This window comes from Nicotiana tabacum, chromosome 11, assembly GCF_000715075.1.
Source record: "Nicotiana tabacum cultivar K326 chromosome 11, ASM71507v2, whole genome shotgun sequence".
Classification (NCBI taxonomy): Eukaryota; Viridiplantae; Streptophyta; class Magnoliopsida; order Solanales; family Solanaceae; genus Nicotiana; species Nicotiana tabacum.
Genome location: NC_134090.1, coordinates 2,206,502 through 2,220,507, shown reverse-complemented (window position 1 = coordinate 2,220,507; position 14,006 = coordinate 2,206,502). Strand labels below are relative to the sequence as shown.

Here is a 14,006-nt window from a genome sequence, read left to right as displayed (position 1 = left end):
ATATGGTAATTCGGTATTTACCCAAGGCACAGCCTTACAGCAGACTAACGGCTCGCCCACGAATTAGTTGCATTACACACTACTTTCAGATTAATATTAAAGATTTTGTTCCGTCCTCTAGACGTTTATATTATGTTCTCACTATTGCTTGTCAATTTGAATTGTTCTGTTTGGACATTTATTAAGCTTTCACTATTGCTTGCGAAATCGAATTGCGGTATGGAATTGCCTAACACTCAAATAGTTGAGACATTATCTACGTACAACAACCATTACTCGCAAAATATGATACATGAGATGCAATTTCTCTGAGGAACAAATCCATCTACGAGTTTATCCAACCCTTTGCACAGAATTATTGCCTATTTTTGGTCATTTGTCTATTACGAAGATCATTTGAGACTCTTACAAACAAAGTAAAGCTTGCTCACCGTACAAGGTTTTGAACGTCAAACGAGACAAAAAGTTCAGTTTCTTGTCCAACGCCTTAGATTCTTCCAATCTCCACCAATATGTAGCCAATGATATCTTGGTTCGTCCTATTGATTTGTCCTGTAAAATACAGAGAAGAAAAAAGAGAGTTACATAATACAACTTAAGACTGCAACGTCATAGAGTTGGCAACAAGAAAAAAACATGGACATAAAACGAACATTCACCTCTCTCGTAACACAACATAGCTCGTTCCAGTACCGGTCTTCTGTATCTTGGAGATCTTCCTCAATACATCAGCAAAAGCAGCCTTATCCTGCACCAATATAACTAATGCAGTCACGTAAGGGAGGGAGGAACCTACTATATCACAAGTAAAAGGAGTTCCGAAACTTGGCTGACATGCCGCTATGCTGAGGACATCTAGTTGTGCTTTACATTTTTGGGATGCTTATACACAAGATGAACTCAAATAGGAAGAGGATCAGATGCATCAGCAACATAAACTTCTAGTTAGTAAATTTTTTATTTCACGGCTTCCCTGCAATTACAAGCCTAATCTATAGGTCAGTGAGTCACAATGGACAAATCTATCTCGACAAACCAGCCTTGTCATACCTCTTTACATTTTAAACGAGATTTAAATTGGCTGACAAGATCCTGTGTGGTCACTGGTTTTCTCTGCAATAAAACAGCTCTAATTTCTTCTTCAGTAACAGGACCTGTGGCAGGACTTGGAGCAGTTTTGGAAGAGGGTGATGCACCCTTTGGGAGAACACTGTTCTTTGCAGTAGCCGGAGTTTCATCTTTCCCAGGCTTGGCATCCTGCACGTTATGAAGGGAAGGAGATCAGCAATAATATAACAAGAGAAAGGAAATAATTCCTCTTTAGAAAATCAGGAAGTTGGTTATGGACATGCTAGTCTTAACATCATAGTACTGATAAACAGTAACTGCAAAATCGATTTCGCGTTTTCTTCCTTCTCCTAGATTCTTTAGACTAGAAGGACCACAAGTGGTTTTCCAGGTGGCTGCGAAACTTGACATGCCTTGCCAGCATCATATTTCCATGCAAAGGACATATCACGCCAAAAGCAAATAAATATTATTGTTAGTAATTTCGTACCATTTCTGTTTTCACTTTTTTCAAGGGAGCACCATTGGTTGGTTTTGAGTCATCACCGTTAGCTTTTCTTTTAGTCTTAGCTGGTTTTGAAGTTGGAGTTCCACGAGTGGGTCCAGAAGCAGATGGTTTCGAAGGACTGCTGGTGTCGATGGGTTCTTCTTTAGGAGCTTCCTTCGGCTTAGGAGCTAATACAGGTGAAATATCCTCTTCTGTCTGATGAAGACAGAACAAGAGAAGACAATTCAGACGGATTTTAAAACCATGGAATGGAAAAACATAATTACTCCTGTCAAAACTAACAAATGGAGAAAACCACCAACTTAGATCATTCCCAACCAGGATAAGGAAAATAGCGCATAAAAAGTAAAAGAGACCTTCACTTAGCAACCAATAATGAATCAAAACTTACATCATCGTCATCATCATCATCCTCAGCATCTGATTCATTCAATCCATTAGTTTTTCCAAGCAACTTTTTCAACTCTTTACCAGATTTACTCAAACCCCCTCCCTCTTCATCACCTTCATCCTCGTCCTCATCATCCTAACCACACGGAGAAGGGACAAGAGTTATATAAGAGCTTCACAGCCGCAGAGAAGAACGTTAAAACACAAAACAGAAAATAAAACCCAAGAGCACACTTATTCAATGAATGGTCCTACTAAATCCCCGTCCCAATTAGTGTAGTTACTATTCACATATACGATACCATTTACAAATAGAAGTGGAGCTCCTTCTGACAACAAGATGATATTCCCCGCGAAGTTTATGAAACTAAGAACAAGTACACCGTTCCATTTTCAAGATCATTCTTAGTATTCAAAAAAAGAAAATTGTATCACAACAGATATGTAGGGGTAAGGTCTGCGTACGCACTACCCTCCCCAGACCCCACTGCTGTGCAAGGCTCCCTACATCCTATTGGCAACAAAACCACACTCAAGGCCAGAAAAAACATTATAGACTAATTTTTTACTGTATGATTTGGATGATCAGGAAGCCAATTCTCAACTCTCTTGCTTTGCCGATATCTGATTCCCTTGATGAAGGTAGTTAACTTGAATGTCACGTCATAAAAACCGACAAGAAAAAAGTTACATTGCACATTGGAGCACCAGGAAAAACTCCTATAATATTTTCTAATTTTCCTAATTCTTCAAGTAAAGCCCTTTCGTAAGATGTTAAAGTTCTTTAATAAGGTGAAAAGTTTTGTAATCTGAGGGAGTCCAGTCCCAGTAGCCAGAAAAGAGTCTAAACAACCAAACTCACTTTACTGGCAGAGCGAACAAAAATACAACAAACATATGCCACTGGCTTTTTGTATAAGATAGTTATCCAATAACTTCCATACCCCACATACACATTACATAGTCCTGCAGGGTGCAGCGTGATGTAAATTTATTTACTATCAGAATTTGCAAATCCCACACATAACCAACCTGCTTAATCTCTGGAGGAGCAGGAATTTCAGGAGCCAAATCCTCCCTCTCCTCAGGATCATTCCCAACAGCTTCATCATCATCCGTAAAAATCTCTTCATGCTCCCAATCATCCCCTGAAAGAAATGAGAGGCCTTCAGTAGAAACAAAAGAAAACTGAAAACAAAAGCTGATCAAATGGTGAAGAAAAAACCTAATGCACAAGCTAATCTGTGCCCCCAGCATCAGGGAAAAAGAAATACAGAACCAGGATGAACGAAGTCCCACTCTAGAGTGAAACAATAATAACAGTCATTATTCTGTTAGAAGTCATTTCCTATTCTCAAAACTAGGAAAGGATAAGAGATAACTGCAGTAATTCGTGGACGCTTAATTTACAAGAAAAAGAAGCAAACAGTTTAAAATAATGATATCAAAGAGAAAAATACCAGGAGAGCCCTATCATGCTAGCTGAGAGCTAGACTGAGGAATGATATTGGGCTTTCCAACATAACCATTAAGAATGAAAATGCAGATCATAGATCACTTAATAGTTAAATTAATGGGCAGCAATCTCGAATGTGCAATGCAAGGCATTCTAGGAACAAGAAAGACTGACCTTTTTCAATATCATCATCATCCAGGTCAAGATCACCCCCTCTAGGACCCTCTTCATCATCATCAGCGCCTCTTTTGTTGAGTCCCAACCTGCTTTTCCTAGCAGCCTCCTCTTCCTCATCTTCATCCCCATGGTCCGAACCGTTGCCTTCCTCCTCATCACCAGAAGTTTTCTTACGCCCCCTTGTCCCACCAGATCCACTTTCCTTGTCATCAAATCTTTCTACTTCACCGAAGGCAGCAGGTCCATTATTTGCTGCTTTCATCATCCATCTCTGGTACCCATCTGCAGTTTTCCTTCTATTTTTCATTTTCTCCTCTGCTTCCTCCAGAGTAAGTTGCTTATATTGGGCAACTTTGTTGAAGTTGTACCTAATGATTTCAACAAAAAGTGAATAGATGCAGATCCAAAATCTAATCGAAGTTGCAGAATACTTTTGATGTCAATGCTACAGAAACAACAAAAACTAAAATGCATACCAAGAACCAGCTGGAATAGCAACCAACTCTTCACCCTGCATCATCAATAGATAATATTGCGCTGACTGTGCTCCCTCAAGCTGACCATGGAACTGAAATTGACCGGTTTCATCCTCTAATAGCCATGGTTTATTCTTGTACTTTTCCTGCAATTCATAGAAAACAAAGGTCGTAAATGAACATATAAGCATTCAATAGGAGAAAAAAAAGCCCCGCCACCAAAGATCATAATTTGACAAGAATAGAACAGGCACCAATAGTAGCATATCTATGATCCAAGACATGGAGCATGTGGTCTCTATTAGTTATTACATTGTTCACAGAGAAAGATGCCTTTTGATAAATATAATTAGAACCTTCTATCTAATTATATTTCTCACGCTTCTGCATAAGAGGCTCAACGGAATAGGGCGAAGTACTCATTCAGAATCAAGCAGGAGGTGGGAGCTTAGTCAAAATGAAGAGGTGAACCACCAACTGTGCCAAGAACGTGGAGAATAACACCAAGTGAATCAATCAACATCCAAATGATCAATAATGTCAATGTTTCAAAGAAAACCAACCATCTAGCTCCAGGGATTTGATTCAATAGTAAAGATAGTACAGCACAAAATGTATATAGGCAAATGCCGAGAGTTCGAATTCTAACTGGTGAACTGAGTCTGTCATTTGAGTGGAGAAGGGTAGAGGGTGGGTTGATTATCCATCAAGTTTTGGAGGATTCTCGGTGATTAAAAAAAGAAACCAAACATCTATGGCTTTAAAGAAGAAATTGAGTCAAACGAGACACCAACTCGAAAATCAAGGAGAAGTCCACTCTTACAAGTCGCAAATCAATGGTAAGAATTCAATGCAACTAACAGATGAGTCAAATTCACCTACGCCGAGCCTAAACTACACCTACGCCGAGCCTAAAAATTTGATCCTACGAAGTCCTTATGAGTCAAATTCGTTATTCTTCTTCGGACTCCATCGTCTTGGACTCTACTCCTTATCGCTTACTTCTTCTTAGTAGCCCACTAGTATTCTTCTACAAATATTTTTAACTGTTTTCCTTTTTGTAGTTTACAAATGGTTAATATGCTTATGGTACTCCATATAAACTAAAGACAGCAAGGAACCAAACTTCGTATTCTATAAAATCTGCTTATGGTATTCCATAAAATGGACTCCACTCCTCACCACCTACTTCTTCTTGGTAGCCTATTCCTTCTTGGACAACAGTATGCACCTACTTCTTCGGCAAGAGTAGGCTTTGTACAATAGTCGCCTTTTTTTTTTGGACAACAATATGCTTCGTTTAGTTATTCTTCTCCAGTTTGTATGTGATTCAGATTTATTGCATGCATTGTTTTGGAGAGCGAGAAGCGGAAAAAAGCGAGGAGGCCTCGCTTCACCGAAGCGAGAAGAGAAGCGCGAAGCGCGCTCTTTTTTCATGTGAAGCGCAATTTAACACATAAATAAAAAAAATTAAATAGGCATAGATAAATGACCAAGAACTCAATAAAAATAACATATTAAGCAAATGTTTCAATTCTTAAATCAAGAAATAAATAATAGATTTGGAAAAAACAGCAGAAATTTGGAAAAAACAGAGCACAAGCATAAATAAGAAAACAGGGCTGAACAGAAAAATAAGTTCTGAAAAAAAATAGAAAAGAAGAGAACAGAGGAGAGGAGTCGAACCAGTGAACAGTGAAGAACAGAAAATAAAAAAAAACCGAGCACACAGAGAAAAACAGAGCATAAATTAGGGTAGAACAGAGCAATAAAAACTGAAAAGAAATAGAAAGAAGAAGAGAAAAAGGAGTCAAAAAAAATCAGAAGAGGAAGAGAAGACAAGAAAGAACTGAAGAAGAAGAAGAAGAGAAACTTACTCGAACAGTGTAGTCGTCGCTTGCAGCAGAGAAGCAGATGTCTGGAAGTATTGTGCGTAAGTGTATTTGCAATTTTTGTTTTTAAAAAAACCTAGCAGATGGCTGGACCTCGCTTAAGCGAGCTTTTCTGCGCTTTTTTCATCGCCTCGCTTCTCGCTTTTTAGGGTAAAGCGTGCGCTTATTCATGTGAGACGCGCTTTAGGGCAGAAAAGCGCAGGTCAGTCGAACAGTGTAGTCGTCGCTTGCATCAGAGAAGCAGATGTCTGGAAGTATTGTGCGTAGGTGTATTTGCAAGTTGTTTTTTAAAAAACCCTAGCAGATGGCTGGACCTCGCTTAAGCGAGCTTTTCTGCGCTTTTTTCATCGCCTCGCTTCTTAGGGTAAAGCGTGCGCTTATTCATGTGAGTCGCGCTTTAGGGCAGAAAAGCGCAGGTCAGTCGAACAGTGTAGTCGTCGCTTGCATCAGAGAAGCAGATGTCTAGAAGTATTGTGCGTAGGTGTATTTGCAAGTTGTTTTTTAAAAAACCCTAGCAGATGGCTGGACCTCGCTTAAGCGAGCTTTTCTGCGCTTTTTTCATCGCCTCGCTTCTCGCTTTTTAGGGTAAAGCGTGCGCTTATTCATGTGAGTCATGCTTTAGGGCAGAAAAGCGCAGGTCAATCGCCTCGCCTCGCTTCTGCGCTTTAAGCGAGAAGCGTGCGCTTTTAATAACTTGCATGAATCCATATAGAAAGAATAAACCAGTTATTCCTATAAAAAACGCCATTGTTCCACATTATCCATTATTCGTATTGCTATAGAAAGAAGCAAAGTTCTCCAAAGGTATTATTAATTCTTTTTATTGTTCCTGTTTTTTGCAATTCAGTAATGCTTTGATTTAAGGTCATGTATATGAATTAGAGAGAAATAACGTGGTTTAGAAATTCTATAAAAAGTACAAGTAAAACAATGACATCTTAACTTTTATTGTAATTATTTTTGTGTCGTACTTCTTTTTTATTTTTGTCATAGTTTTTAGTTTTGGATATCAAAGTCTGATACATTGAAGTAGTCTTTAAGTTTAAATTTTATATATTAAGAGATCAATGGTTTGTGCAATTTCAAAGTATTATGTTAGTGTACTCATATTGATTTTCAGCATCTAAAAGATTTGTCTCATATTTTCCATGTCAACCGTTTTACAGTCGCTTACTGCTAATGCTTTGGTCCGATTGAAATTCTATTAATCTAATTGTGGGATATTAAGTCATTTTCTTGACAATATCTAATAAGTTATCTTCTTTGTCAATACATTATTTGCTATATTGAGCATTCTGATATCTTGTAGATAATATACAGATTATTCAACCAAATTAGATATTGATAAGGACCGCATGTTATAGATAATATTTGAAGTCAATACAACTAATAATTAATTCTCTTTTTGAATTAGTAATGGAATGCAATACTATACTAATTCAAATTGGACAATAACACGAAACAATAGAATCCCACATGTTTTTAAAGTTTCAAAACCATACCGATCGCATGTGGACAAGAACACTATGAGGCATAGTATTTAATGGATTCAAGGTATGAAACATAGTTTTTAGGGATTACACTATTTTGGGAAATGAAAACTAAAGTACCCGTAGTGCAAGAAAATAGTTCGAGCTGACTACAAAAATATTCTCTTTTACCATTTTCTATTTACATAAAAAAAAATTCAAATTTTATGAAAAATATTTTCACAAAGGAATCAAACACACAAATCTACCCAAAAAATAAAATTGGCATGCGAAACCAAAATTGAAACTTTTGAGCATATTTTTTGGTCTTTTCTTTGTTTTGAATGACGCAAATATATCAAGTGTCAATTCTACTTAAAGTTAGAAAATCCATCACTTAATCATCTAGTTTGGACTTAAGAAAGATTACTAACATATGTTGTAACACTATTTTCCCTGATTACGTGTTCGTAATACTTTCGGATTTAAAAGACAACTAATTTTACTTTGAATATAAGATCGCATTTGCTTTGTAACTGAAGTTGTATTATACACATTATCCAAAAAAACATACGCCAAAAACATTATCGTCAAAGAAATATTAGGCAAGATATGATCACAATCTATCCACTCTACAGATACATATAATATATAACCAACATAAAAAAATTGATCAAACTTTGCAGGTTCATACGACTGCCAATCATTTTGAATTAAATATTATGTTAGTGTAATGATTCTAATTTTCAACATTTAAAAGGTTATTGCATTATTTCTATGCCAGTTGCTTTCTACATGATTATTTCTTCTTATACACTTCTACATTTTGTTTTAATTTATTGTTCTTTCGTTATATACTTGAAAATCTACGTGCAACACACGTACATAAAAACTAGTATATATATGCGCACATGCAGCTGATGCAACGAGGATGGTACTATTAAATATTTCATACCCGCAAAGTATCCGTAACTTGACGTCCTTGCAAACCTTCTTTTTGTAAAGTCCATTTACTCTCATTCTTCTTTTTTGAAAAGTTCGGTAAGCCTGAAGCAAATCGAGCAATGAAATAATTCTTGTCATTGCTGGAGCAAGCCCGAACATTATACTCCTGCACATAAACATGATTTCAATAACCAGTTTTACACCCAATTTTGCACCATGGGTAAAGTAAAAAATGCATCACATACAAATTCTTTCATGAATTGACACAAATTGAATGCTTTCGACAAGAAAATTTCAGTCCGCAATAGCTACCAAAAGTGTGGTCTGACCAAGCATCTAACTGATATCATTAGCACGATTAAGATGTTCACTTAAATATTTTGGACAAAATAGAGCAAATCAACCAATTCAGCATCAGAAAGATAAAAACTTATATTCAGCAGGCTGCAGCAAGCACATCCTAACTTAAGGTTGTTTAACACACTTCACCTCTTTCATCTGCTAAACGCATAAGCCTTCATACAGTTAATATCAGTGCAATTATTTCATGATCTGGTTCCTCGACATATAGCACCTACTTGTGTAGAAGATTGGGCGTCTTTTGTAGAGAATCGTGATCTGATGTAAATTCTCTACTTTTTGGTATACTTCTTGTATACGGGAGTTTTTTTTCTCCCTTTTGATTAATACAACTTACCTTATCAAAAAACTAATTGCACTCATGCAATTAAACCTGAATTTCATCAATAATTTCAAGCAATAAGCCAGAACAATTCTTAGTGAATATATGAACTGTTACACAAAAATTACAGAAAATCATAGCCGATCAGACAAAACACCTACCTTGTCCAAAATGAAAGAATCAGAAATAGACCCCTTCATTCAACTTTCCAACACATCAATTGAGAAACTAGTGCCATATAATAACAGAAAGAGCTTAAATCCGCTATTTTTGTTCAGAACTCCTGAACATAAGGCACAAAAAGGGGTGCAATTGGTCCAGCTTTTACTTAACCAAAAACATTCTGCAGGGTGAGCATAGAATATTTTGGAGAAGTAGAAAGGTGTTATATTTGCTTCTCAAACACATGCTACAGATCAATACATGTACCTTAATGAAGCAAGCCTTAGCCTCACTAGGCTATACGATAGTGCCTATGTTCATCATTTTTCTCTTATCCTATACTTGTTCAGGTCTCAGATAATCTTAACAAAAGTAAGAAGGAACTAGTTCACGACTTCACACATTAAATAAATATAAGCTCAAGACAAAATTGTTGATATTGGCAGGGCAAATAGTTATGTTTAGAAAATGAGAACATAATCAGGAAAACAAGGATAAAAAATATAACCAAAAGGTTAGAGAAGCAATGGATGAATATAAAAAAGTAGTGAAGAAAGTATAGGGTGGCAAAAGCTCTTGATCTTGGGGGAAGAAAGGAGCAAAGGATAATGTTCTTGGGTTAAATGAAGATAACAGGGGAGGATAGTATACTGATGTAACCTACCTATGTGTGTCAAACATCTTCTATCAACCATCGCTTACTTCATTGTCTTTAGGAAAACAAAACATGAATCTGTCTGTATTCAACAACAGATGAAGCTTTATTTTTATCAAATGAGCCCCATGGAATAAAAAAGTGAGTCAATCTATTTGGATTAAAGATCACCTTTGATAATCAACTCTCTAAATATTTACACGTAACTCCGTCAAGTGACAAAGTAATCCAATGTTCTCAGAGAAGGCCTAAAAGTTGGTTGCGACTGCCATACAATTTTATTTATAATTTAGAAGCAAAAGGCAAATCAAATTCGGTGACTATATCCACGAAGTTCTGAATCTCTCAACTACGTCAATGAAACCACTAGCATCTACTTGCTGTAATTGCACTCTTAAATCAGCACCATCAAACTCACAATGATATCTTTGCAGAAGCAAAACCTAGCCTATGTCCACCTAGCCAATTGCCTCGAACAGAACAAAGGACTTCAGAGCTCAGGAAGAGACCAAATTCTCCACAAAAATTTGGCGAAAACTCAAAGAAACTACTAGCATCTATCAACAATGCCTCCCAAACTATTTGGATCAATAATATGAATACTCACCAGAAACCTACCTGCACCATGCCTTTGCTCCAAACATATAGACTATAACTCTGTGAGGAGAACTAACCACTATTGAGACATTAAGCAACCATACCTAAGTACTAAAATTTTATGTAATAGATCCAAGCAAAGACAAAAACATTAGGTGATTCTTCCCATCTTCCTAATCCTAGGTGGGGTGAGTTAATTGGTACTGTTTAATCCGGTGGGAAGTAGCAGGTACCCAGTGGCATAGTCGAGTTACCCGCAAATTATGTAATAGACACACGTCATGCAGTTATTTATTTGGAGCAAAGACCGGTGTAACTCTTCCTAAATCCTTGATACACTCCTCTCTATACAGGATCATTCCATTCCAATACTTGTAAGTAGTTACACACAAAAGCACCCAGGGCTATGGTCCAGTGGTAAGAGCACAATGCATAATGCGTGTGCTAGGTGCACATCACGAGTTCGAACCTACCACAGAAAAAAGCCTAGTATTAAGTTTCGAAATGTTGAGCTACTGGCTCGTAGAAATATCTCGAATATCAAAACAAAGTAATTACACGTATAGAAATTCACCCAAATTCTAGTACTCATGACAAGTTCAATAGAGGAAACATACTCGAATCAGTCGCGTGATCGGAGTGCCACACTCGTAGCATTTATCACGAGTCTCAGCCATGTTTTTACCACAAGACATGCAAAGAGTCAAGTGCTTGCAGGTGCTTCCGTACAACTCCGACGTGGAGCCGCACCTGCTACACGACGGTTTCAGTACCAAATCTATCGACATTATAGCGCCTTAATTCTCTTCTCCCTGCAATCAAAAACAAAAATCAAAGTCATTCAGTTCATCAGAATTAGGGTTCCGTTTAAGCGATTCAATTTTGGGAAATTGACTAGGTAATCAAAATTCACCGTTAATCTTATTGTATTGATTCAGTATTTGCAGTTTTTGAATTTGTTCTTTTGAGTTATGGATTCTGTCGTTAAGGAATTTTTTAGATCGACAGCACCGAAGCGGGCACGAAATGGGATATATCGACGAGTAAGGCGGGTATTTATAGATTGAACCACGCGTAATTTCTGGTTCTGTTTTGATAACCACCTCAAAGTTTAGGAAATTGCAGTTTAGACCCGTTGGATTTTCTTTTGTGAACTTTGAATTTCTCAATTATGATCACATTAATGCAGCAACTGTAAAATGGAAAGAGTTCATGTCTTTTCTTTTAATAATAAAAATATTTACATAATTAAAACTTTCAAACTTTAACTATGTATAAATAAAGTAAGTTATAAGTAAAAGAGATTTTATTGCAACAAGAGCTATTGGTTTTTATGAAAGACAAACCCTCACGTGTTGGTTGGCTATTTAATACTTCATTTGGTCCACTTTTAACCGATCTTTTTTGTTATTTTCACATATATTAAGAAATTTATTTTTTAACATTAATTAATAATAAAATTGGCCATATTAACCTTAATTTGCCCATTAGAATTATAACAAATACTCATATGTTATTTACTCTAAGGGCAACTTTGGAAAAAAGAAGTTATTTCCTTCTTGGTATTTAAAAAAATCAAATATTAAGGATAAAAAAAAGACCAAAAAATTAATTAAAATGAACCGAATTAACTATAAGTTAATTTCAAGTGTTAGAATTACAAGGAAATGGATGTTCAGTGTATAATATTTTGATTTAGGTGATCTATATAACATTGTGCATTATGAAATAGACCTCATCTTGTGTACTTTAAATGTTTAGCAAATTACGGTATATAGCTATATATTGTATACGGTCCAATTGTAAATACATTACTTATAATTTAAAAATGAAAATATATATTATATGAATCTTCAAGCTAGTTAATATCCTTAACACAATGCCTAAAAGAATAATTTAACGGGTTTGGATTCGCTCCAATTACGAATGCTCAAGTAATATTCAATATATGTCTTGATTGAAGCTATTATGAAATTTAAAGAGATTAGTGGAATTTTAATTAAAAACATTATTAACTACAATATTATTTGTTTGCGATTTGCCATTGTAGAAGGATATTAAGAACTTGCTTTAGAACTAAGAGGATGCGTTTGTAACTAAGCCAGTGTATAGAGGTAATTTATGTAATTTTAAACTTAGTCCTAGTTAAATAAAGAGGAGTGGTTAGTGGTTAGTCATTATATTACACACTCCTCAATGTTCTTACTTACCAGGGTTATCAAATATATTTTTCTACTTCCAATTTGTATTGGTTTTGCAAGCTCATTAGAAAGCAATAAATAATTTTCAGTTATTTGTTTGTAATTATCATGAAATGTCTTAACTTGATGCGGGTATTTATACATGGACCATGCATAATTTTGTAACTAGATAATATTATTTAAGAGTTGTTAGTGTAAAAAAATATTAGAATTGCTTAATTAGAGTCCAAATGATATGGTATTTGGTGAAGAAAGGGATGGAAAGGTTGGATCTGTATCTCAGTTGAGGGATAAAACGGTATGTTTACTCTCACTTTTAAATTTAACGGAATATTTTGGTTATGATCAAAAGTGCACCATTTTAGTAAAAACTTATGGACTATTAGTGGTCCAGGTAAAAGAATGTGGATGATTTTGAGACCAAACACAAAGATAATGGACTATTTTAGGACTTTTCAGTTTTCTCTTTGAAACTTATAAGTGGGATTATAACTGCTTATAAATCGCATTAATATTGGACTTATAATCCTATTCGGCAAATGACACTTATAACTCACATTTCTCGAAGGCGACATAAATAGCATACTCGGAATGCGACTTAATAGTCGTATTTAATACATGCGCCTTATAAATCGCTTTGACATATACGACTTAAAAATTACATTCGGCACTCAAAAAAAATTTCATGGAAGACGACATATAAATCGCATTCACTCTATTTCCAACCTTAGTTGCAGGTACAACCATAACACCTTGCATAGTCTATCGGTTTCATGACTTTGCTTCGTTTCCAGCATAGCAAAGGGATGACCTTTCACTATTTAGGTGTCCTCGAAGGAGGGGTCCCATGGATTTCTTCCTCGAAGGTCAAGCTGTAATTACAGTCCCTGGAAAAAGTGGAAGAAGTTAGGAGCACCATTTTCTCTAAGAAATATGGGGTTGCCACGATCCAAAATCTCACATGTCGTGATGGCGTCTATCTCAATACTAGGTAAGCCGATAACATCAATAACCCACGATTTCCTTTAAGTTTGAAAACATAACATTTAATTACAATACAAAAGAAATCTCGCAAATACCGATACAAACACTCCCAAAACCCGGTGTCACTGAGTACATGAGCATCTAATATGAATACAAAGTCTGGCTGATAAAAATACTGTCTGAAAGTATAGAACAGTACAATAACTGAAAGAAAGAGAGTCAAGGTCAGCGGACTCCATGCACCTACCTTAATAGTCTCCAACTGATAGCACTCTGAGATCTAACGGTCGCCATGTCCGAAAGCACCTAGATCTGTACACGAGGTACAAAGTGTAGTATGATCA

At 36.1% G+C, this 14,006-nt stretch overlaps 1 protein-coding gene across 1 annotated transcript; it reads right to left on the bottom strand.

Annotated features, from left to right (window-relative positions):
• Positions 1–244: 244 nt before the first annotated feature.
• LOC107811290 (transcription initiation factor IIF subunit alpha) lies at positions 245–11,519 on the bottom strand. The gene is made up of 11 exons (XM_075224628.1): positions 11,391–11,519; positions 11,095–11,289; positions 8,392–8,547; positions 4,076–4,221; positions 3,597–3,967; positions 2,999–3,114; positions 1,968–2,102; positions 1,559–1,771; positions 1,051–1,257; positions 660–748; positions 245–552 (listed from the first exon to the last, which is right to left on the bottom strand). The coding sequence occupies exons 2-11, from the start codon at positions 11,263–11,265 to the stop codon at positions 540–542; spliced, it is 1,617 nt and encodes a 538-aa protein (XP_075080729.1). The 5' UTR covers positions 11,266–11,289; positions 11,391–11,519; the 3' UTR covers positions 245–539.
• Between the last annotated feature and the right edge of the window lie 2,487 nt (positions 11,520–14,006).

Coding starts and splice junctions, on each gene's coding strand:
- LOC107811290 (XM_075224628.1), bottom strand. CDS start 11,265: ATGTCGATAGATTTGGTACTGAAACCGTCGTGTAGCAGGTGCGGCTCC. Junction 3,968..4,075: donor GCTATTCCAGCTGGTTCTTG/GTATGCATTTTA, acceptor TGAAATCATTAG/GTACAACTTCAACAAAGTTG. Junction 1,772..1,967: donor ATGATGATGATGACGATGAT/GTAAGTTTTGAT, acceptor TGTCTTCATCAG/ACAGAAGAGGATATTTCACC.